The 25,701-nt window shown below is 42.3% G+C and overlaps 1 protein-coding gene across 1 annotated transcript in view; it reads right to left on the bottom strand.

Annotated features, from left to right (window-relative positions):
* LOC140992326 (FERM, ARHGEF and pleckstrin domain-containing protein 1-like) overlaps positions 1–25,701 on the bottom strand; it is a 59,980-nt gene that overhangs the window by 33,495 nt on the left and 784 nt on the right. The window contains 1 exon segment of the mRNA XM_073462630.1: positions 19,105–19,323. Within this exon segment, the coding sequence (XP_073318731.1) occupies positions 19,105–19,278 (174 nt within the window). The 5' untranslated portion in view covers positions 19,279–19,323.

Genomic DNA, 25,701 nt, shown 5'->3' with positions numbered 1-25,701 from the left:
AGATCACGTTCGATCTCGAAGGCGACCTCAATCTACTTTTCAGGTGAATCATAGAGATTGCGGTATTTAATGCTCTCCACTACTGTTCCCAAACTTCACATGGCGGCCATCTTCCCCTGACGCTATCGAAAGGATATAGTGACGTACCGCTGTGTTCTAGTTGGTGGACTATCTAAAAGTTTAATAGGTAGATAAAGCTGCTCTCATTCCTGACTTTGAGACACTACAGCTTCAGGGTGAAGCCATCTTTATTTACGGAACAAAGACTAAATGCTGCACTGCTTCCAAAGATTTTCCTTGCTTACCATCCTGTGCGATCGTCTATTTACCAACCCAAACAGAAGCAACACCAGCAAACAGCGGAGCAAAGGCTGCTTACTAACTTAACGTGGCCCTTAAAAAGGAAGGAAAAGCCTGATCTCGTGATCTGCTCTCATCTTGGCAACAGCTTCAGCAGAGGAAACGGTCATCCAGCCGAGGTCACACGTGATATATATAGGTTCTGCATGTATCGGGGTAACGAATAAGGAACGTGAGGATTGTAAATGAAAGAGCACCTCAAGCAAATCTCTCCAACAAGTTCTTAGTTTGAGAGTTTAAAGGTCTAAAAATAACTGCTGTGTCTGTTTCAGCTGAACAGAGCAAACTAGGCCCTGTGGAGCCCAGACTGAGGTCCTTTCAGTTCAAATCACAATCACTTCATTCAGCAGCCACCATCAATGAGGCTTTCTTAGCCGGCCAGAAACATACACTTGTAGTCACTCAGATCCACACAGATCTCGGAGAAGGTTTTTTCTCTTATCTAGCATATGTGGAATGATGCATTGCAAACAGACATACTGAGCACTTTGCACACAGTGAGGCATTCATTGGCATGTGCGCTTGCATGCAGACACGCAATTAAAAAGACTGAGGTCAGATTTTCCTGCTGGATTGTAAAAGCGACATGCAAAGGCCATGGTCGCGTCCTTAAAAGGCAGAGTCCAGTTTCACACAGCTGTCCTTTTGGGCCTCCCACCAACACAGTTCTTGTCTTTTAAGATAATTAGAAGGCGAGAAGGTCTACCAGGGAAGCCTTAACAACCGACTGTCCATCAGTGAACCGTGCTGGAATCTGGATTCAAGCCTGGCAAACAGCATCAGCCAAAAAAAACTTCCCCAAGGGACAAGCCGAGCCTCCAGAAGTAATCAAAAATAGCTCCAGACATGGGAAAAGGAACAAACACAAGCACTTGTGTTTGCATCTTTTCACTGTTCCCTCGCAGCAATTCAGCTGTTAAACTAAAATCCTCTTGTTTGTGACGTGGCTAATGAGGAAAACACAACATTGTTATTTATGGGACAGCAGAGAGCAGCAAAATAACTGGTTAGTCTCCAGCAAAGAGAAAAAAAAGATCCCTATAAACCACTGAGACTGTCTGCAGCCTGTGGTCACTGCTTCCTCTTTGTGTTTACCTTTCATAAAATGAATCATGCTCTTTTCTTTTCAGCAAACTAGACTTAAAATTTTAGTGGTACAACAGAAACAAAACATGGGGGGGTTGTATGTCACAACTAATGATGGAAATATCCATTCTGGTCAGCTGGCAGGTTGATTGTGGTAGATCGCACGCTGTGAGTGTTTCTGGTCTGTGTTATTGATAATAAACCAGGCTGTGTCAGCCCAAATTGATGGCAACTGAACCAAATTGCTTCAAATTAAGGTACCCAAAGTTTTAATTAGGGGTGCCACCTAAAAGTTGAAAAAAACATTAGTTGATGTGTAGTGTCTTAGTCTTGTCGACAGGGCCAAGACAAAAGTATCAGGAGGATGGTTGCAACACAACTGCTGCTAACTGTAGCTCCTACAGTAGTTAGCGCTGTTAGCCATGAAGCTAACCAGGGGGAGTGCTGATACGTACACCGCTAGCACAGGAACTTTGGATGGCCAGGAGGAGGTGGCTTTGGTGGAAGGAGCACCAGAATCGTAGCTGAGCAAGTGGGCAACGTAACAAGGCGAGTTCATGTGTATGTATACTTTGTTTAACACATTCAGAATTACTACCACTTTTGCCATTAGCAATGTCTTTAACAGGCAGCTCGCTTCGGCCTTGACCCTTCAAAACTTTGGTGATATTAGCCTTCTGTGTTAGCTTCCTCCCTAGTTTGTTGGCTAAGAGCCTCTGGTTTGTTCTATTTTGGGTTACTTTGCAGTCTCAAAAAGTACTTATTAGTAGTAGTTATTGATGTAGACATGCAGTAGTTTGTGTAATGCGATGTTTGCAGGTCTTTGAAACCATCTTGAGAACCTCCCCTTACTGCGTAAACTAACTTCTACTACTCGACTTGGAAAATCTTTAGTTAGGGAAGCCCTAGATTGAACTTGAACAACACAATGCAACTTGCCTAGCAATCAGGGAAGATGTGGTCTTATTTCTACTTCTCTTGCTGTCTTTTTCTTTGGACTCACTCACTCCCTTGTCTGGTGTGCAGACAACAGTTAAACCAATGGGCTCTTTGCCTTTCGATAGAGACTTGCCAGTAAGCTGTCAGAGCGCCTGTCTACTCGTCAGACTGTCTTTGTGCCAGAAACATCCTCCACAAAGTCATCAGCCAGCAAAAACACAGAAAAATCAGCAAACACACTTTCCCCTCCTACATCCAATCCCAGACCTCTCTCATGCTACAGGGTTAGCGCCTGGGTAAACTGGGATGTATATCAAAGTAATTGCTCTCTCTTTTTTACTCGCCAGTCTCCTTTTGCCCCTTGAGGCCTATAGCTGAGAAAACCTCCCCATATTTCACTTCACTTTATCTCTTTGGTCTCCATTCTCTGCTTTAGTTCCTGTCTCTCTGTGGCCAAAGCTCCCTTTATGTTAGAGATGAGCAGCTAAGGAACGTCTATCTTTCTTTCTCCCATGCAAAACAGATAGATTGTATGGTGCCTTGTTCTTGAGTCTGGAAGTCGTACTTCTGACTCTGGTGTGTTCATAAGCTTGGAAACAACATGGAAGCTGCAAAGACTTTGTGTGGTATTTATCAGGGTGAATCAAGGCTCCAGACTGTGACCATTATGTCATATTTTTTGAGACAGTTGGCCTAATTTTTATGATTAGGAGCACCTGTGTGACTTGCAAATATGTGCCCCGTGAAACATTTCCTTTCGTTGCCATGTTTCTGTGACATCAAAGTTGGCAAAAGTTCAGACTTGTTCCAACTTTTGTGAATTTCCTCAGTCAAGAACTAAATTTTCCTATTATTTAGAAACCACATGAATGTGCCATCACTCCACTTTTCTCTCAAAACCTGTCCTTTTTACCATATAAAAGTCTACAGAGACATATTTTACCTGTTAATCATTGTGTTTTTCCTCCAATATTTTCCTTTACTCTCCCTTTCTTTAGTTCCTGTCTTGCCCTGCAACTCATGTCCAAGTAAAATATTCTCACCATGTGTCGTGGTGTGCGGAGGGTTTACAGAATCTCCCACAGCGTCATGAATGCAAATGACCTATGAAACCCCCCAAAAATGACTGCACATACCATTTATGGTTGGGTTATGCTATATTACATTTGGCTTTTTTTTTGGTTTAAGTTTATTTTACTACAATTAAAGTATAAACTGAGCTTCAAGGCTTTTCGGAAATTAAAATCAAGATATCTCACTGCCCCTGCGGGATTCTGATTTTCAAAATAAAGTGTAAAGGCATGCAGGAAACAATAGAATATGACTTGAGGCAAATCGGCATGAAGTAAAGGCATGTTTGAAAGGTCTGTAATCCTGCACTCTGACTAATGTCAACAGGGATGGAAACCAGATGGGTGAGACTGACGATAAGAACTCTCCACCGAGGGAAAAGCCAGGAAAAAAAACACCTCAAAGCTGTTCGGTTTCTTGCACTGGCCCCCTGCTATGAGCTGCAGCAGGGATCTTTTTCAGCTCTTTGTCAGACGGATGAGAGAAAGAATGTGTTGTTATTACTTTCAGATATTACTTTAAATTTACAAAAATCAACCTTTCTTGAAGATGCAAATGTCAGGAAATCCATACTGGATTACTAAAAAACAAATTAGCTTCAAGGGTATGTGACAAAGAGACAAGGAGAGAGCAGGGAGAAATATGGAAGGACTGAAAATGAAAGAGATAGTTACACCCTGCTGAGAGAGGAATCACCTGAACCTTGACTAAACTCCTGTCTGGCTGTGAGTGTTCACACTAAGCAGTAATTGGAGCTTTTAAATCTGTGGGGTTTTGTTTTTCATGGTCAACCTTATCATGATACTCTGGTTTAAATCCAAAGCTGTCTTACCGTTTTTCTACCTAAGTTCCTCAGAATACATGCCGTCATTCTGACCTGTTCCAAGATCGTTTACTTGGAAAAGCAGAAATGATTTACATTAGGAATTTCCCCCAAGGCTCAAAATCATGACTCGCCACCGTGTTTAATAGCCTAAACAAACAGGCTATTTTCTGAAAGGACCAAACACTGAAGTCCATAAAAATCTGGTTTAATAGTGTCATGTTAAAGTGCTCATTCTTCAGCTTGACGGTGCTCCTATATCCACGCTGCCTGAAGCAACTGCAGCACTTGTCATGTGAGAAGACAAATCACAAAGATCCCCTGCTGTTGTTCTTCATCCCCACTGTGGACTGTACACTGGTTAACCCAGCAACAGCTCTGCTTGAGTCGGAGGAGAGAAAATGCTCCCTATAGCGTGTTGGTATTGGCTAATGTACCATTTCATCACCAGTTTTTCAAATTGGAAGGATATTCAGTATAGTAACAGGTTTTATCACTTTACTGCTGTGCTTTTATTCTTATACTGTATATTCTTGTATTTCTTTCTTATAAATTTGTTTTTCATTCTTATATTCTTGTTTTTCATTCTCATATTCCTGTTTTTCATTCTCGTATTCCTGTTTTTCATTCTCGTTTTCCTGTTTTTCATTCTTATATTCCTGTTTTTCATTCTTATATTTCTGTTTTTCATTCTTATATTCTTGTTTTTCATTCTCATATTCCTGTTTTTCATTCTCATATTCCTGTTTTTCATTCTCGTTTTCCTGTTTTTCATTCTTACATTCTTGTTTTTCATTTATATATTGTTGGTTTTCATTCTTATCTTATTGTTCTTTATTCCTTTATTCTTACTATCATTTTTATATTCATTTTCTAATCTCATGTTTTTGTTTCAAATTCATATATTCTTTTTCTTATACTCTTGTTTCTATGTTTATATTCTTGTTTGATTGGCATTTTTTGTATGTCTCTTGTAAGGTGCTGGATGCCTAACTTTCCCTGGGGATCAATAATCCATCCATCCATCCATCCATCCTCCCATCCTGTTATGAGACTACAGGACTGCCCGAGCCTGAACTGTACAACTTCCCCCCAAGGAAAAAAAAAGACTTTAAAAAATACCAGTGAACAGCAGGACAGCTGGGAGAGGCTTCCTCCCTCCTCAACTGTCAACCAATCACATCCTCGAGTTCAGATTAGGTTAAACGGCTTAACCCACTGGCAAGACGTCAAAGCCAGTTCCTCCGCACTGCCAGAAGGGGAAGGGACTGTCCACGCACACACAGACAGATGGACACATGTACACACTTACGCCTAAGTGGAATGTTTAATGAAGAGCATATTGGCAGTATACCTGCTAGCATTGTCAGCAGTGACTGCACGGCGCTGTGGGAAATCAAAACTGGCAACACCCTGATGGGGGATGATGAGAATGCCTACAGGCTGCTATGAAGACAACGGTGTGTGTCAGTGTGCAGTATGTATGTGTGTGTGTGTGTGTGTGCTGACGTTGAGGCTCACAGCACACTTGAGGCAGACAATTAAATCAAGCAGCAGAGGGGAATACATGCACAACGCCGTACCATTAAAAAGCAATTGGTGTCTCGTGCAGGATGGCAGTGGGTACGCTTGTACTTCGCCTTGTGCAATAATGAGGTCTGTAAATCTCGCAACAGGGCTGCTTTGTTTCTTAAAAAAAGCCTCTGGAGCTCCATGAAGAAAGAGGATGATAAAATGGAATAAGCTCTTATCTCAGGTGTCTTACAGGACCAGAAGGATACTTTCAGCGTGGGTATCTTTGAGTGCAGGTTGCTTATTTGCCAATGATCTATTGTGATGAGGTATAGAAGACATCCTGAGTCTATGTAGAAACTGATTATGGCAACTCCACTTACTCTTCTGTACAAAAATGAAGACAATTACACCTGTCAACCCAATCACAGGCAAAGCTCAGCTGTAAATCATGACATTTCAACCCCCTTTTTATAGCTTCAAATAACTACTTAAACCAGACTTAACAGAAAATGAATGCCTGAACATAAATCAGGGTGATAAGAAGGGTTATTTGAAGTGTCAAGGTTTTATTTTGGCCCATGTCCCATCTGCTAACACTGGGGGGTGGGATTTATGACCTATATTGCAGCCTCTAAATGGCTGCAACACACAGCTCGCAGAGGAAATTAATAAAACCTTTAGCACACTTTAGCTGCAATCGTGTGAGTAAAGAGTCATAATAACTCAGTCAAATCTGAACACAGAGACGTGATATACACGATTTTATATTCTGTGTGATTTAAACTGTCTGAGGTTTTCATTATCTCTGATGTCCTCTGAGAATTCATGTCATAAATCCACTTGGAGATCATAGAAAAATAGATAGTCCTCACAACTACAGAACTTGCCTGATAATTATGCCGCTTTTAAGTTTTCTTCTGTATCAAAGTATTCCAGTGGTAGTTGTCTGTACAACCATGAGTACACTGCAATTAAAGACCGCTAATAGCTAATTCGGCGTACTTTTTATGGTGTCAGTTTGATAATAAATACATATATAGGCCTCAAGTTGTAGCTGAATCAACAGCAACATTATACTTCCTGTTAACATCCCCAGAGCATCATGGGATCTGAAGTTCCACGACTTACAGAGCAATGATTATCAAAATAGAACAAAGACAAACAGGAAAGGCCAAATCAAATTTTTCCGTGACCTCAGAAGCTCAACAATAGTTTTAAGTTTGAAGAGCTTGAGGTTCCTCTCCCCGTTTAACCTCAGGCAAAGAACCAGCCATTCAAAGCGAGTCACATATGCCGTAACGTTGGCCTGTGTTTTTGTTTGTGCACGTGTTGCTGAAACGGATGATTTACGAGGAACAAATAGGGTGTGGAAACGTGATTGAATAATGTGTGTGTGTGTGTGTGTGTGTGTGTGCTTGGGATGCGCAGATGATTTACAAGCAAGGAGTGGAATTTAATTACGCAGCAACCGAGAATCTTCGATGCGATTAAAACTGGATATCTCGACACACACATACTACCTTAAACACTCATTTTCAGAGCAAGAAAGTCTTTACAATATCTGCAGCCAATCAACTTCAAATGAAATGTTCCCAAATAGCACTGATAAGTTAAAAAGTACCAAAATTATTGCTAAATCCACTGGAGAGTGATAAAAAAACCCCACTTCTATCAATTATTAATCACTGCTAAACCCAACGGAGTGGTGACAGTGATTCATCATAGGATGCAATGTTGGAAGATCCCAATTAGAGGCTGCAAAGAGTCCACTTGAAAGTGAATTATGACGGGTTTGTCTTTGAAAACTGCATGACGAAACTGTGTGACAGAAAGAGAGACATGAAGTCTGAGAGTAAAACAGAAATGTGGAGAGAGAAGGGTGAAAACCAAAACTACTTTTCCTCCCAAACATCACATTTCGGGCTACATTCCTCCGCTTGTTTCTCAGAGAGACGAACGGCTGGAGACTCAGGGACACAGCAGGGGAGTCGCCATTGAATTCCTCTGAGGCTTCTGGAAAACATCCAGAACGGAGACGAGGACGGAGCGAGGAGAGAGATTAAGAAACACTTCACCTATTGAAAAGAGAAGCCCGGTGCAGCATGCTCCCACACATACCCTCGACTACGTCCAAAGACTTTAGGAGTGAAGTTACAGCGCCGGGTCCAGATTTTGCGACAGAGATTGAGCGAGGCAGCTCTATGGCCTTAGAAAGGTTCAATAAGGAGCCATGGTTAACACTTATCAAGGGGGAGAAATCTCATTTAGGATACTGAAGCCGACACTTGGGTTTAAGCTACTTGCTGAACTCATAGCATGCCCACTTCTGAAGCACTGGTTCCCAGACTCTCATGCTGAGGAGTCGCTTAATTCCAGTACACATTTACATCTCCGAACAGTAACAAAACAAGGGTGTGAACAAACTTTGTAATGCTATCAAGAAGCAGCTTGAATTACTCTAAGCTGATTCTCTGAGTGTTTCAGGGGAGAATTCAAGCCCTCATTGCTCCAACACAAGCTACCTTACCGGTGACTTTATCACCTACGCCTTGGGAAAAACCCCTGACACAAGCAAAGTATTCTCCTCCATCATCAGGTGTAGATTTACAGCAGCAGAGACAGCTGGAAAGAGAAGCCACGATATCTAATAACTCTACACATATAGACCTGTCTAGCTCATACCGTACAAGGCTCCAGGGTGCACGTGTCCAAAAATCAGGTGCAACTCAAACTTTTTGTATTGGTCACACGTAAAAGTTGGTTATTGATTTAGTTAATTTCCTGTCATAACAGAGAAAGACCAGTAAATACGTCATTTTAGTCCATGATTACACCCCTCACTGCCTCGCTTTCTTCTTATCAGGGAAAAATTCTAAAGTAAAACCTCATATCGCAGTGAATATTATCTGATTGGGGAGAAAAAACAACTCCTGTGTCCAACACCAACATGTATCACAAAATACACCGAGTGTTCCTTACTGGACAACCTCAGCCCGATTCATTTTTCAAACCCAACAGGAGCTCCAAATGAGTTTTGGCCATCGTCCAGGGTGTCTGGTTGTGACGATAAACCTTGCAGCATTTGGCTAGCGGCTGATGTTAATTTCCCATTGTGTTTAAAAACAACAGCATTGAGGTATTACCATGTAAAAACTGGAAGCGTGGCTGCGGTGTCAAGAAAGCAGAGATGTTTTTACAACATGTAAAGCATCAAATACAGGAAATAATTAATATCCTACTCGTAAGAAAGGAATGACAGGACAAACTTGTAAAAATAGCGGTGAAATCTTCACCGTAAGTCCGTCTCGACAGGCTGTTCCAGACCTAATCCACAAAAACGAGTAATTTGTTGCTGTGGTTTTGTGTAGCACAGTGCAACAGAGGTACAGTGATTACCCTAAATGGGGCCCAGCTCTTCCACTGTTGGCTTGACTGGCCTCCCTCACTGGGGACCTCATTCACTGCAATTACTAAAAGGATCCCATCTGCAGCCAAGCAGAGCGGACAGTGTTTGCTCATTCATTGGCTACCGGCGTAATGCAAAAGGCTTCTGTGGGAGTCGGATGTGCGCCTGTATGCATCTTTCTCTCCCGCTCCCAGTGCTGCAATCTCCCTCTTTCTGTGTAGCACCACATCTCTTTTTTGTTCCTCGGCAGGGGCCCTCTTCATTTCTTTCCTCCCCCCATCCGGCCCTGTGTCAGAAACAGTCTAATTGTCTCTCCATCAGCAATAGTCTTCTCACTGAGCAATACTACCCGTCTAGCTCCCTGATTCCCTCCTCCCTCGCTTGGAGGCAACTCCGTCTGTGGCCCTGTCTTTGAACTCAGCACGTCTTAAATGCTTCCACGTGGCTCCGTGTACACACACCCACCTTAATAGTAAAGTAAAAAAAATGCCTGCTTACTCGTTTATTCCTCACTCTAATGTGTTACAAATACAACCAATCCTAGTATGCTAGAATGCCAGGAGACCTCCTTCAACAGTATGAGACCTCACAGATTCCCATGGGGTAATTCTCTAAATTTGCTCCACAGGAAGGTCAAACTCTTGGGTCAGCTACAGAAAGAAAAATAAGGAGTACAAGTAGCAGAGAGGAAAGTCAGTCCACAGTCAGAAGTCCCTCATTGAGGTCTGTGACCGCAGGAATGAGACAGTGAATGCCAGCCATTACATAATACAGCACAATTCGTCTCTGTGAGGCTCTGTATCCAAGCATGCTGCATCCACATGTTTCTCAAACTTCAGGTTGGGACATCACATAGAGTCACAGAACGTTTCCAAGACTGATAATTTGATATTTGTTGTTCTAGCTCTAATCGCCTGGGTCAGGACAGGTTGTTCATAGTCACTTGATTCGGATGACGCACGAAATTCAGATGGAAAGCAGAACGGACGAGATGGAGGAAAGAAAAAACAACAACAATAACTTAAGTAAGACGACAGCTCGCTTCATAATGATCACAAAGTTAAAAAGCTGACAAAGTAGTCACTGCGCAAACGGAAATTATCCAAGTCTGCCCTTCATTTTCATTTTTTGGGTGAACTGTTCCTTTAAAACGTTACTGAAGCTTACCGGGGTCCCTGGAGTGGGCTTCAGTTTCAAAACAAAAGCCCCCAGATGGTAACAGTGGCTTACCAATGGCTCTGGAGTAGGTTGGGTTTTCAAAATAAAAGCTTAACAGGGCTTCTGAGCCCAGCTGATAAACTATGACTAGCCAGTTGCTGTTCGGGTAAAAGGCCCAGAAACCATGACGCAAGAATTTTCATGATAACGTTCAATAGTTCTGTGGAAGTCGGTGGTTTGACTCAGGATGATGAATCACCCGTGTATTTAAATGATTAAAAAAAACAATACATTATTCAGTCATGTTCTTTCCCATCTATGAGAGATTCATGAAGAGGAGGATATTACATCCGCAAATCTAATCAAATATTTATTTTAATAGGGCTGTAATTAACTAGACTTAAGAGAGATTATCTGCAGGGTAAGTCACTGCCTGCACACATGCCCCTCACTGCATATGAGTCCATGCATAGTGGCCTATAAACTCACATATCCAAGTAACCTGGTTTAATGTGACCCTTGTGAGGCCGTGTAAACAGCATCAACATAGGTTTAGTGTGTCACGGTGCTGGATTGAGCACGGACTGAGGCTTTTAACACACACGCAGAGCAGGTCTCTCCGGACGATGATGAACGAGGCCTGCCAAAGCTACTGTTAGTTCTGTACGCGCTCCAGGAGAGCAGAAAGACAGAAAGAGATTACTTGGAAGATCACAAGCGAGGGTTTGGAGATGGGATGGGAAGAGAAGAGAGGAGAAGAGAAGAGAGGAGAAAGCACGACTCAGCCGAGCTGAGACGACGGCTTGTAAACCCAGAGATCACAAAGCCGGTGTTTGAGCCTCACCCTGAAATGACTACACTTACTGACTTTAAACATCACCTTGGATCTGCCCACACATCCAAACCACTGCGACTTTACTGCCAGGACTCCTGCCAATTTTAGAAAGACATGGAGAACCACCATCATAGCTCGGCTCCGAGCTTTTAAATACACTCTTTCTCATCTCTTATCGTTTTGTCTCTCTCCAGTGTAAATGCCAGGAGAAAAAGCTACTCTATAAAAAAAAAAGAGAGGAAAACATTGGAAATAACTGAATCTCAGCTGTGATTTAACAGGCTTAAGGGTAAAATACTGCAGTGGTGGAGGTACAAACATCTCAAAATTCAATTTGAGACTAAAAAGAAAGTTTGTTGTTCAACTTGAAAGCTTGAAAATAACTTTGCGACTGGACAAAATTGCAACCGTCTGGTTCCGTGCATACTAATTCACTAATGGGAGGCTGCATTCAAACTAATTTCCTCTGCTCTTATTACAGCCAAATAACTGAGGTCTCAGCTGTGGAAGCACAACAATGAGGCAGTCATACCTCTGTTGTGGAGGAGGGATGAGATACAGCTAACCCACAAAGCAAAGATTCCCTTAAAGGAACAGTTCACCCAAAAAACGATGAAGTTTCGTAGTCCACAAAACATTTCTGGAGCTTCACAGTTAAACAGAGTTGCAGCATTCTCCTCAACAACTGATGTAGATGGGGACTTGTTTTGAAATGTACATTAAACGCAGCAAAACATAAAATAAACATAAACAAGCTCCATACAGCTTGTCCGGCGTAATCCAATTCACCAGAAGACATGAGACCCCAAACTGCTTCGAAAAGACGTTATTTACAAGGCTTTTAAGCTGAAATCTTCACTGTAGCTCTTAAGCTAATAGCCTTAGCGTGCTCCGTGTCTGAAGTGACTGTACAAGCTTGAACGTGCATCCAGGGTGTGAATATGTCAAATCAATTTGAAATCTTGGGGCTTCCTGAGACTTGGATTACGCCAAAAAAAACTTTATGGAGCCATTTGCTTTTTGCTTTTCTTCCGTTTTAATACTACCAACCTTCACCTGACTTCTTCTGCATCAGCACGGGGTTGACAAGATAGTGACTGAATATTGATTTTGAACTGTTCCTTTAAACGCTAGAGCTATATATACAATCAGATCAAGAGAAACAACAACTCAGTGGTAATCAAAGCCTGTCACTGCTCCTTTTGTCTTTTAAAACACTTCTTAAAAAAGGTGTGACTGACTCGCTATCTCCCCTTCTCATTCCTTTCATATCAGCTCCCTCCACATGTATCACTTACTCCCGAGGCTGCCGACAGCACAAAGGCCCATCCATTTGAAATGTCAACTGCACAGCCTCGCAGCTAAGGAGTGAGAGTGTGTGCATAATGTGGTGAGGGACTTGTAGCTCATTTATCACCAGCCTCGGGGGACCACTAGTCTATCAAATGATGTTGTCTATAAAGAGCTTCTATCATCGTAATCCTCATAACCCTTCCCCCCACCCGTGGTCCTGTATCTCCCCTCGTTTCACTTTTATGCGAAAAAAACACAAAAAACACACAAGGTCAGGTACCATGCAGATCATAAAGCCGCAATCCAATCATGCAACAGAAACCGCACAATGATCTTATTGCGCCTGAACACACACAACTCCCACACACACACACACACACACACACTCCTGCCCAGCATCTCCTGCTATCAGACAGTTTGGTTTTAAAGCTTCTGACGTCCACTGAGAAGGTCAATCTTGATGTGGATATATTGGATGGTCTTGCAGGGATTAAGGTCAAGTAAGCAAGCCAGACAAGGAAGAAAGAACACTCCCTAAGTATTATATCATCTTTGAGACAGGAAAAAAGAGATGCATCTGAACCAATAAGAGGAAGTCCGTCGGGAACAGACTTAACTGAGCTCAACTGCACCGCAGGGAATCACCAGGACTTCATCTCTGTCATCATGAATGTGAAGATGTTGCAGATGTCTGTCGTGACCTCCGCGAGAGAATAAGATGCGTGCAGCTAAATGTAAAAACCACCAGGCTAAAAAAAAAAAAAAGATAGGTATGTAGAAATGACAGGATCAAAACACTTGGCTGTTTCTACATAGAAGAAAACATGTCATTTTAAAGTGAATGTCAGTGTTTTGCTCTTCCCTCCTGGCCTCTGTCGAGTTCATTTTGTTACGTTCCGGCCAATGGTCTGACACTATTTCACTGACCTACAGGTGGCGGTAAAACATCAAGAAATGCGTCAACGAAGAAGAGGACTCCATGTGTGAATAATGGAGGATTCATGATTTAAAAGGAGACTATTATTCTCATATGCAGGTTCAAAATGTTATTTTAGGTTACTACTAGAATACATCTACATGCTTTAATGCTCAAATAACACATCAGTTTTCTCATACAGTCCAGTGCTGCAGCTCTGTATTCAGCCTCTGTCTGAAACGCTCCTGTCTCTTTAAGGCCCCTCCTCCTGAATAGCCAGTCTGCTCTGATTGGCCAGCTCACACACGCCTGAGCCAGTAACGCTCACAGTGTCTCCTTTTGGCTCTGTCATGTTTTCAGCTTCCAGTTAGCTTCACCTCTACTGTGAATATATGCATGAATTATGCAAATGCATGACATGGTGTTGTAGTGTGATGTCACAAAGTCACGGAATTAAAGGCGGGACGACTGACGACACGTTTCAGGAGCAGTGTTTTCTGTGGGAGAGAGGAGCTTCTGTTGGTGTGGACTTTTTAACTTTCAAGATCTTTCACATGCACAAGAAGCTAAATAAAACACTGAAGGAAACGATAAAATGAATGCAAACATGTATTTGTAAATAATTTTCCTAAAAAATGCAGGGAAACTGAACCAGGAACAAATAGTGCATTCATTGGGGACTATTTCGGCTGCCACACATCTGTTGCTCTGGTGAATATTTACAGCAGCGGGGCAGATTACACTGCAATGTCCATGTTCAGCATAATGAAGGCACGTGTCAACCGGTGCAACAGTGTGGCTCGTTAATGTGTTTCTAATAGCTCCTGCTCACGCTACAGCTCCCTTTTAGACACGGTGTAAAGGAGGGATTGCACCGCTAAATCAGAATTTTCTATTCAATTATGCCGCTCAACATGGGATTAGGAATTATGTTCAATTAAAACAGCATTTGAATGCTGCACACGTGAGCCCCTGCTTCCATTTAGAAACAGGTGGAAGCAGCTCCAGTAAAGTGCAGTCACTTGTTCCTTTTCGCTGAGTTTTATTAATCTCAACCACACAAACCAAAATGGCTTCCTTTGGAAAATTCCCCCCACGATCCCCGCTGTTGTGACCTCATGATAAACCGGGAGAATCTGGGGCAGGAAGATTTAACTGTGAGGGAAAATCACGCAGCAAAGTTTTCTCTCCGAGCTTCTCAAATACTGTTTGAATTTGGAAGGAAAAGCACAACTAAGCTTTATGAATGGTTTCACTGATACTGAATTACATGAGAACAGGAGAAACCAACTCAAGGCAAATGAGTAACATTATTCACCATGCATGCAAATACATACACACACACACGCACACGCGCACACACACACACACACACACAGCACATCCTCTCTATCTTCAATTATTTATCAGGTGGGAGTGAACGACAATGTTCTGCACTCACACACTCCTCTATCACGCTGTTTCCATTCCACATTAATAATGAAGCCTCCAACTGTGTGTGTGTGTGTGTTAGTGTGTAGTCATAGTGGTCTCTAATGCAGTGTGTGCAAATGTTTTATTGATGTAATGTATACTGAAACAATGTCGATGTTCAGGGGAACAAGAGAATGACAATAAATTATATAAAAATACTGATTAGCAACAAGCGAATTCTCAAATCTGTGCGAAATGCAGAAGCTAAACAGCATATTTTTTATGTGACTGCATGAAAGGAAAAAAGCTGCATTACACTGAAATGCTCTTCTAATGGATTCCACGTTACTCCCTCATGGGAATCTGGCTAATCGAGTCCGTTCATGGTGCTTGAGCCGAGGCTGCATTCCCGACTGGAAGGCAGTGGATACAGCTGATTTCATAACACCAGAAGCATCATGACATAGGACTTTGAGGATGAAAGCAGTCGGTTTCAATCATGTGGATCAAAGAGATGTCACTTTGGAGCGCTTTGGACGTCATTTCTTTAATAACGAATTAGTAAAACTGAATTTCTTGACCAGCGTTGTGTATGTAATATACTTTTCCGAGCTCTGAGGCAAAGCTTTGTTGTCTGTATAAAACAAATTGGAAAATGGGCATCATGTAAGAATTATTACCAGAGCAACCACATACTCTTGCCGACTATAGCTGTTGTTAGCTAGTTAGTTCAGTTAGCCATGCAGCTAGCGAGTCAGACTGGGAGCTCGGAGACCTGTATTCACACCATGAGCACTGAGCTTTGAAACAGGATGAGGCAAGCTGGTTAACATGCTTCATAAGATATCTCTGCAACACAGCACATCAACATCATAGTCAAAACTGCTATTTCTTCAGAATCTGGCCATAATTTTTGAAGGTTTTCAACTAAAATTCTGACATATCGCCCCTTTAACTAGACAACAAAAGCTCAACCCGAGTGTAAACAGCCATGTGCCCTTAGAAACACATGGATCGGCTTGACCAATTCCCATTAAATGCTCATATTTTCGGTTCTGCTCCACTCATTTGCTGCAAAGAGTTAACATTGATGCATGGAGCCACTGCTGACTCTTATCAAGGCCTGCATTTGCTTCATATTTAATGCATTCTTTACGTGAAACTATGAAACAAGCGGCATTTGCAGTAAGCTAACATTAGCAGAAACTGAAATCGTATTTCTTACAGTACATTTTCTGCATTTCTTTGCATTTCATTCAACTTTGCATGGTCTAATTTGCATATCAAGGCTATGGTGTAATTTTCTGAACCCAAAATATGTCACCAATGGATTTACAATCGGCTGTTAATAATAAAGACAATGTTTTGGATCTTTAAAATTTATGACTGGAGCCCCCCGGGCTGAGCTTTTAAGATAACAGGCTCAATTAATGAGCAAGCCTTCCACTTTACTTCCCAGTTGTGAGAAAATTCCCAAACGAGTGCCAACGTTACTGTAAGCTGCAGGCTTATCTGTCGATTCACACATTAGACTACACCTACTGCACAAATACACTGGAGGGCATTGTAGCAGGAAGAAGACAGATTAGGTGAGTCGAGCTCGGAAGACAATGCTTCCCTTATTTCACTTCAAGCACTGAAAACATTACAAGTCATTCAGCGGGTTGGGTCACTTTCCATGCTTTTCTTCTCACTTCTTTCGTTTTCTTGATTTCTTAATACCCCTTTCACACTGGACAAAAAGCCACTAACAGCTACTAACATCTTGCTTTTGTCTACAATAAGAAAGTGTACAATCTGCTTTCGTTCCCAGGTATTTATCGGCTCCAACTCCAATTGGCTGTTATGGAAACATAAGACCTGGGTGGACCTGCTAATTTACGCCCTTTTTCGACATGATGGCATGACGTGCAATAACGCTGAGGACATTGGCATTTTCTATCCATCGCTGTTCAAGTAGAGCTTAAATATTGTTCAGTTGGCTTGGGATTTCCCGTTTTTTGAGACTTTCCAGGGAACATCGATAGCTTCAACAGCAGGGAGGGGAGGGACACGTTAAGCTAACTGCTATTAGCGTTATTATGAGCTGAATGAGAGACAAGGACAGGAGGAGAGCCATCACTGTTTAGTCTGCAAAAAGAGAAGAGCTGTTGCACCTGAGTATGGATGGTTAAGCTTTTGCACGTGGTGCACAAACGCTCCCTCACAAGGATGGTTTTCCGCTTACAGATACTCTTCTGTGGGCACTTATCAGGGTTTGAATTTTGTTACCAATTAAACGCCATGTCTCTTTTATCTTTGCCCTTTGCTTCTTTTTTAGCGCAGCTGATGCAACGTCTGCTTCCTCTTTAAAAAAACAAACAAACCCTGAAGCATTCGAGTGCAGATTTGGGCGTCGGGATTCAAAGCTTCGAAGCATTCAGGTTAGTTCTGCAGTCGGCGCCGACTTTGATAAAGACACCAAAGTAAAAGAGACATAGCCACTGCCCTCCATGCGCCCTCCAAATCAGAAAGGTCGACTTGTCTACTAGAAATGGAAAAGGAGTCAATTGCCTATTTTTAGTGATTTTACATGCTGCATTAGAAAAAAATACCATATATATTAAGGGTGGAACAGTATATTTTATCGCTCTTGCAATGCAATTAGCGATACACTGATGCCAAATATCGATATTTTTTAAAGACACACTAAGCTAAGACTGTATGCACTTCTTTAAAGATTGTTTCATCACAGTTCATTGGGAATATTCTGTACTATTCAGTTAGACAGATATTGTGAGGTATCGTTAGATGATTATCTTGCAATGTACCTCTTCTGGTGATTTACTCCGATTCCCACCCCTAAATACGAGCTAATTTTGCTGCAGAATGGTCATATTTAGTTCCTCAAATCATTCTCTCTTTGCCTTCTGAACCCTCATCCTTCCCTCCACCTCCACTTCATTATTATTCTCAGTAGAGTCTTTGGCTGGTTGACATTTCGCTCTTGTGACAGAAACCAACCAATTTCAACCTGGACAACAGTGTGTGAGAGTGTGTGTGTGCCGTTTTCTCTGGTTCTGCTGCCATTGTCAGCTGATGCGTTCTGCCTGTGGTCAGAGCAGTGACGTCTACAGATGTTCCACAGAGATAGGACATTTAATTTGGGTGTGTGTGTGAACGATTGAGGATAGAAAAAGATAGGAGGGCTGCTGCTGCCGCCGCCGCTGCTGCTGCTGCTGCTGCTGCTTTGTGGAGAACCACAAGCTTGCTGCTCTCGCATCAATTTGAGGAGACATCAATTTAGGATTTTGAAAAATGCAGATGACATCCCTCACACAGACACCAGATCCCAGTCCTCTGTCGAATTGTGCCTCATGCACACGTCCTCAGGCACTGACACACCAACGACCACATACATTCTTGGCATTCTCACAAGAGCCAATTACGGCTCCCCGGACTGGCAGCTCTGGATGCTCGGCAAGCCGGCTGAGAGTCTGAGACAGTGACTCGCTGGATTCTTTCTTAATTATCATCACAAAAACTCCCCAGTTTCTGAGCTCATAATGCAGCGGCTGGGTTTTCTAAAGCCGCGCAAATTGGCGAGGAGGGCACGCAACCAAATGCTCTGTCGGACATTAATTCATAAATTCGAGACCACTCCCACCTGAAGATGATACACAAAAGCCTGTGCAGCCATTTCTCTAAACAACATTAGGAAGCCAGGGAGACTGCTGCACACAAACACACCTCAGACTCACTCAGACTGGGTTACAGTGAGAGGGAAAACTAAGGGCTGACGCTGCAATGTGTGTTTGTCTGGAGGTGTGGCGTGTTTAGACAGGAAACTGGCTTTGATCCCACTTCCTGTGTATCTCCAGGAAGTGAGATACGCGATAAGACTCAAGGTAAATGGTCAACTAGTAATGGATTACATAAAGACTGAGGGGAAAGTATTTGAATGTTCCCACAGATAAACAAAATCTGGTGTTTTATTGTGACAGGTGGTTGATAAATAGATAGATGAGACAGAAACCAGCATAACTGTAGCCAAAACTTTAGTGCCACGACAAGGGCCCTGACACACCAGGGCCACAGGTGCTCACCTGTGGCCCTGGTGTGATGTTTCCCTAGTAAAAACATATCACTAACCTTTCTGCATCCAAGAGTCAGAAAGAAGAAGGAGCAGAATGGAAAACAGCCAAACTTTTACACCCACCTCACAATATCATCCCTAATATGTGTCTGTAATCGTCCAAGAACATATGTAAGCAGAATCAGACACTCACACACACATTAGTATTACTCACCGATATCTGGAAGACTTCCTGTGTGTCATCGAGCATCTGCACCCTTATGGAGACTTGTCTCCCTGGAGCCTGGGCGGGAGGACGCAGGCCTGGCTCCAGCGTGGACACCCCGAAGCTCTCGGGGGCGCCCAGCCTCTGTCCGGCTGCGGACGGCCTGTCGGCTGGTTCCACCATGGTGACGGACGCTACAGTCAGAGGCTCTCGAGCTGCACTTCAGGACTGGAGGAGGACGGAAAGAACAGCTTTAGATTGCTAAAATTTGGGGTTGCAGTTTTTGTCTCTTTATGTGATTCTGTTCAGTCTGTGATTTTTGGTATTTTTGGCGCCTTAAACACATAGTAGACAGTTTAAAGCCAGAAGGGTCAGGCATTTCCTCCAATAGACAAGCTTTTACATATACCCCAAATAGCACAGTTACATCATCATCCTGTGTGTTGGTAAATTTATATAAACACTATTTCCTTGTATGGTATCCCTGAATTATTTTTACAAGTCTGTCCAAAGCCTTTTGTGGGTGTGTTAGATGAAAAATACATTCACATTTTAAGGAAAAACAGCTGCTCTCTGGTAGAAACCGTCTTAAATGAGGAGGAAAATACAACATTTGTCTCATATTTAAAAAGTAAGTAAGCGTTCTGGTGTAATAGTGTAGAAAATGTTGCTTGCGGGGAAACTTTCTGCTTAATTAGCTCAAGAAATGTGTGAAAAACTTGCCACATTCATTCAGTCGAGGGTAAATTGGCCTTGCACGGTGTAAAAAACCACCAGACATGTAGTCAGTGAGTTTTTCAGTGGTGACTTTATATCCCTCCAGGTGATGAGAAGTGTGTATAAACCACAGACTAGAACAGCCTCGTTCAGTATGACAGCTAAACAAATTAGACAATTCACAAAGAAGCAGACAGACGTGTCTCACACCTTCCTAGTCACACGCTTCTTCCAGCTGCAGCACATGCAGGTGGGATTTACTGTGTTTCCTACAAACACATGCAGCTTCGCTCAGGACCAGTTCAGACTTGAATCAAAGCCTCACAAGTAGGGCAGATGAGATACGCTCCGACAGCACACAAAGACGCTTGCCCCCTCACACACACACAGAAACTTTTCAGCGCCCCCACCTTCACCCCGCACTTGATAAACCTCAACCTCAGACAATAAATTAGGCTCTCAGACGGTTGGTGACATCACGGCCGAGGAATGCTTTGAGACAGTGAGGGGGGCAAAGCAGGGATGAACTGCCCCAACATACAAACAAAACAGTTTGAAAGTGTGTGTGAATGCATGGACAGAGTACGGGAGAAGGAAAGAGCTTGACTTTGTCCTGGCTGCTTTTTGCAGGTTAGTGTAAGCCAAGTTAAAACATGTATAACTTCCAGAGTTATACAAATAAACACCATCCTTCAGGATGAACAAAAAAAGATAGAAATTCAGTTTGTTACAAAGTTTGGTTTTCACAAATCTGTTCCAAGTGAACCCTCTTCCCACACAAAATCAATAAAGGATCTCTGAAAGAAGAAAACACTATGCTAGCTGTGTCGTCGTTGAAGTGTTTTAGTGTTTTTATTTTGAAAATCAACAGATTATTGGTTTTACATCCTGACAACTGTCATTTACATTTTCTAATTCTTCTTTTAAAAGATTGGGTTATTTTACAAAACAGCCCTGACTTTATCCAGGGACTACAAATAGATAGAAATTCAGATTGTTTCAGAGTTCGGTTTTCTCAAATCTGTTCCGAGTGAACCCTCTTGCCAAACAAAATCAACAAAGGATCTCTGAAAAAGAAAATTCAATGCTAGCTGTGTCATCTTTGAAGTGTTCGTATATCCATCAATCGATATCATCATTATATCAGCAGAATAAAATGCTCAATATATCGTCCAACAAAAGTAGTTATCCTGACAGGAATGCCCAGAGTCATTACATCATTACCTAAATCCTTAAATCAATAGGCCATTAGGGACCTATTGGACATTGTGATTAACAGGTCGTTAGATCTTTCTTTGTAGTCACAGACTAAAGGCGTCTGTCTGCCCGTCTTCTCCTAAGCAGCATACATCCTGATTTAAGAAAACACACACTGCATTCTGGCCGGCTACATTATAAACAGACTATTCTAAATATTTAGGGACAAATGGGTGGTGCAGAGCGGGGGAAGACCGACATCAATCTCTCCACGATGGCAAGGATCCACCCTCCTTCTGCAAGACGATCACCATGTCCAATGTAGGGTCCATATTTCAAGACCAAATAGAGTATGTCATCAGGCTGACAGGCTTGTCCGATTCAATAGTCTCCTCCAAAATGTGCCTCAGAAATACAGCTTTCATTTGCCAAATTTCAGTGAGTAAGACTGGTGTATAATTTGTGGTCTTTTGTATAACGATCCTAAAATCCACTCAGTGCCGGTCACTTTTCTCTGTGAGGCTGAGACAAGAAGTACAATGACATGATGTCGAAGCCGACATCGACTCTGCATGTCCTTCCTTCAAACTAGAGCTGAAACAAGCTAATAAAGGAATCTGCAACTGTTATGATCATGGGTTAATCCTTCAAGCTTCTCCAATATGAGGGTTTGCTACTTTTCTCAGCTTTATATGGCACATATGTTTATTTTTGACCAATCATTGGACAGTTAGTGGCCTGAAACAATGTATTTTTAACAAGATGTCGGGACATTTTCCAGCCATGTTAGTGGCAACAAACCCTGATGTTTTTGATGATACTTGAGGAATATTTGCAGCCCACAACCAGGTATTTTTAACGAGATGTCAGGACAATATGCAGCCAATAACTGGGCAGTTTTAACAAGATGTCCAGACATTTTTGAAGCCATATTAGCTGCAACAAAAACAGATATTTTTGATGAGATGTTGGGACGATTTGCAGCTGAAAACCAGCTGAACATGGTTTGCAGACCATGGGGATTGGCATGGAGAGGGTTGGTTGGTCAGACAAAAAAAAGCACACTGCATGACGTCATTTTGAGTTTTAGGAAAATCTTGATGGGCAGTTTTTTACTATTTTCTGGGTTTTTAAAGGCCTAACAACTCATTCAGAAAATCACCAGCCTCACCGCAAAAAATCACCAGCAGTTGAAGACCTACTGCAGAGCCCTCAGTGCTCTGAAGGCCAGACAGGGAAGGGAAAAGCCCCCCGGATGTGGCACACAGCCAGTTAATGCCTCCAAGCTCCAGTAGAGCCGCTCTGTAGCCGACCTCTGACCTCAGTGTGAAAGTAGACTTCTTCTTCCTGCATCAGTTACCACAAAAACATACTGTATCCTCCTTGTGGAAACTAAGAAAACCATATGCAATAATGTGTATTTGCAAATTAACTCCATCTTTGTTCTTTAACACCTAATCTAACCTTTCAGTGTGTGTCTTGCTAATCCCTCCACCTGCACACACACACAAACAAGCACCTCTCTTCACCTCAGTGACAAAAGCTGAAACTGGAAACTGGAGCCGGGCCAAGGAAGTGACCTGACGATAAAGGGACCTGACATTCAAGTTACTCATTACACCTGTGGGAACGTTGGGTTGTTCTTGTGTGCTACTTCCCCGCTGCACTGAAATGAAAGCCCCTGCTCGGCTGTTTATCAGCAGCTCAGTATCGGTTATTTGTCTGACGAGGGCTCAGTCTGACAGTACAAATCACCTTCTTTCAGGAAATATGTGCTTGAATTATCAGCTTTTGAGACTTTACACTCGCTCAGCTGGAGATCATCCTTCAAAGGAAAACAAGTGTCAACTCAGAGCCGGTTTAAAGCTCTACCTAATCATTCACTAACAAGCAGGTGCCAATTACCCCGACAAACATCAGTAGGTCATATTCTGCAAACAGCATGCCTCACATCTTTAGTCACTCAAGACAGACTCATCAACAGGTTGCATTTATGGCTTTTAAAAGGAAGAGTTCACATCAAAAAAAGGAACTGTAGTCATTATGTTCTCATCCTCATGCAGCGGCAATCTCCTAATGAACTTAAGTAGCTGCAAGCGTTGAAAAAATGTGTGTTTATTGGCTAATATATCGATGTCTGAATCTTTTACTCAATAATATTGGTACTGGTATCAGGCTCCAAAGTATCTGTCGAGGCGCTAACCATGAGTAGCAGCCACACAGTACACATAAACAGATAGCATGCCAAGCTAGCTAAGTATGTTAAAGTCTTAAATCTCTGATAGAAACACTGCTACAAACTTAGTCTAACTAGCTTGGCACTGTAGCAGTGATACCCAAATGTGTCTAACACATGATCCTCTTTTGGTGTCATCTTGTGACCTGAGATCCTCTTTCAAAGCACAGTTTCTGTATTTCTGGCACGCTGTCTTGTTATATTTCAATTTGCTCTGTTTGCACTGTGCTCAGATGATTTAGTGTCTCTATCTCGTGTTACTTTGAAGAGCCGCATATCAAAGTGTTGATTGTGAGACCTGTTTTATAGCTGGCAACTGTTGCCTGTTATGCAACCTCCATGTGAATATTGTTACCCAGATTACGTAATGCTTCATTGCCACTTTAAAATATGTCCTGTCTTCATTTAATAAAACAAAATGACATCCCAACAAATGGATTAAAATCAGATCTGTGACCTTTTAATTCCTGCAAAACATAAAGCCTTCTTTGTAGATGCACACAAACACACACACACATTCACATCCGATTTCCCAGAGCCTGGCTTCCCTCTCACAAACTCTTGGGAAACTTTCAGCTAACACCAGTTCAAAGGCAGCTTGAGAGAGGCCTCGGTCCCTCCGAGTTAAAGCCCCGCTGCTGGAAGCTCCCACAGTGGCTTCCTTTGTGCCTGTGTGACCAGCTCGCTCTGTATTCCTCTCTTGCTCAACTAACTCCATGTATAATCCCCCAGCCTTTTTACTGAGATGATGAAACCTCTGCTTCCAAATTTCCACTCTATAGTTGCGGAATTGATCCAAAATGGGGGGTGACACTAAATTAAAGTGTTTAAATCAATGCAGTCCACTTTAACGAGTTTATTTATGTGGAAAAACTCATTAAAAGGATTGGCTGTGTTGTGTTTTGGTGCCATTGCAGCTTGAGGGATCAGCTTTTTGCACAAAAGTACTTTCTTACTATGGTTGCTGTTTCAATATCAGCTCACCTGAATGCTGATGGAATTAAATAGATTTATAATGAAGACAGGATATTTTATAGCAGACTAATAAACTGTATTGTCTAGAATGACATCAGTGCACTGAAATAATAAACTTCACTTGGGACTTAATGATTATAAACTACTCCAAGCATCTTTTTCAGCATTACAACCTTTTAAAAGCCACTATGGGCCCAACTGATACACCGGTCGAGCTCTATCCCACACATTCTGCTTCCATTTCAAAACCTTGTGCCTACGTTACCCACAATGCAACTTGGCCACTGAGTGACATCGCTGGGGGTCAACTCGAAACAAATAGAGGGCAGCATATCACCAAAGCAACCACTAACTCCTACTGTAGCTGCTGTTAGCTAGTTAGCTCAGTTAGACATGCAGTTAGCAATCAAAGCTGCGAGCACCACGGAAATGTTGTTGTTTATCGTTTGTTGTTTACACTACTGACATAGAAACTTTGGACCGTGAAGGACCGGGCTAGCGGGTTAGCATGCTAAACATGCTTTGCAACACAATACAAAGTTAGGTTGATGGTTTTGATTGTTTTCAAACAACATTCTTACATATTGCACCTTTAATGTGTAAAATTGGGGCACTTAACCTTTAATATTTTTTAAAACTATTCAACTACCTATATTTAGTGAGGGGCTACTAACCGTTATTGTTTTTATTTTTTTTTAAGTGTTTGATAACCACATTTGAGGGATCATGGCAAAGAAATTGTGTATATCGACCGCTTTGAAATCAAAGGGAAAACTGCAGGAATATGTGATCATTTGGAAAAACAGAATTTGGATTTCCACTAGAAAATGACATGTTAAAATGTGCGATAAATATTCATAAAAGCAAGATCAACTTACTGAGCTATTCCCAGACAATCTGAGCGTATTGCATTCACTGAAGAACACTCTGGGGTGTGACCAAAATAGCTAAGTAAGTGGCCATGCATTTAAAATATTTACCACTTACAGCATGTTGTCCTGCGGTCAAGAATGAATCTAGAGAAAAGAAAAGCTAAGGACCATAATTGGAGCACATCCATCACCTGATTGCCTTACCTGTTGCCATCTTCTACAACCTGAGGACCACACTGAATAAACAGATAACTATCTCAGATGAAAGATGACGGCCGGGCACAGGTGAGGGTGAGATCAAGGCCGGAAAAACAGATACCACGTTTTATCAAGGTGACACTCTCCACCCGCAGAGCCATTAAGCTGCTCTACTGCTCTCAGGAGACTCTCTATTGTGAGAAGGACCATTTCTCCTGGTGTTGTCGCCGTGATATTGATTACAACGGGGCACATGAGCATTAGCAAAATGAGGTGACAAAGCTGACCATGGGAGGGGTGCACAAAGAGCAGATGCCCCCTAGGGATCAATAAAAGGGAAGGGATTTGTTCATCAGCTTTTGCAAGACACACTCAGCTATATAAAGGCACACACATCAAGAGTACAGTTGG

Source organism: Pagrus major, chromosome 24 (genome assembly GCF_040436345.1).
Source record: "Pagrus major chromosome 24, Pma_NU_1.0".
Lineage (NCBI taxonomy): Eukaryota > Metazoa > Chordata > Actinopteri > Spariformes > Sparidae > Pagrus > Pagrus major.
This window is presented reverse-complemented; position numbering and strand designations above follow the sequence as displayed.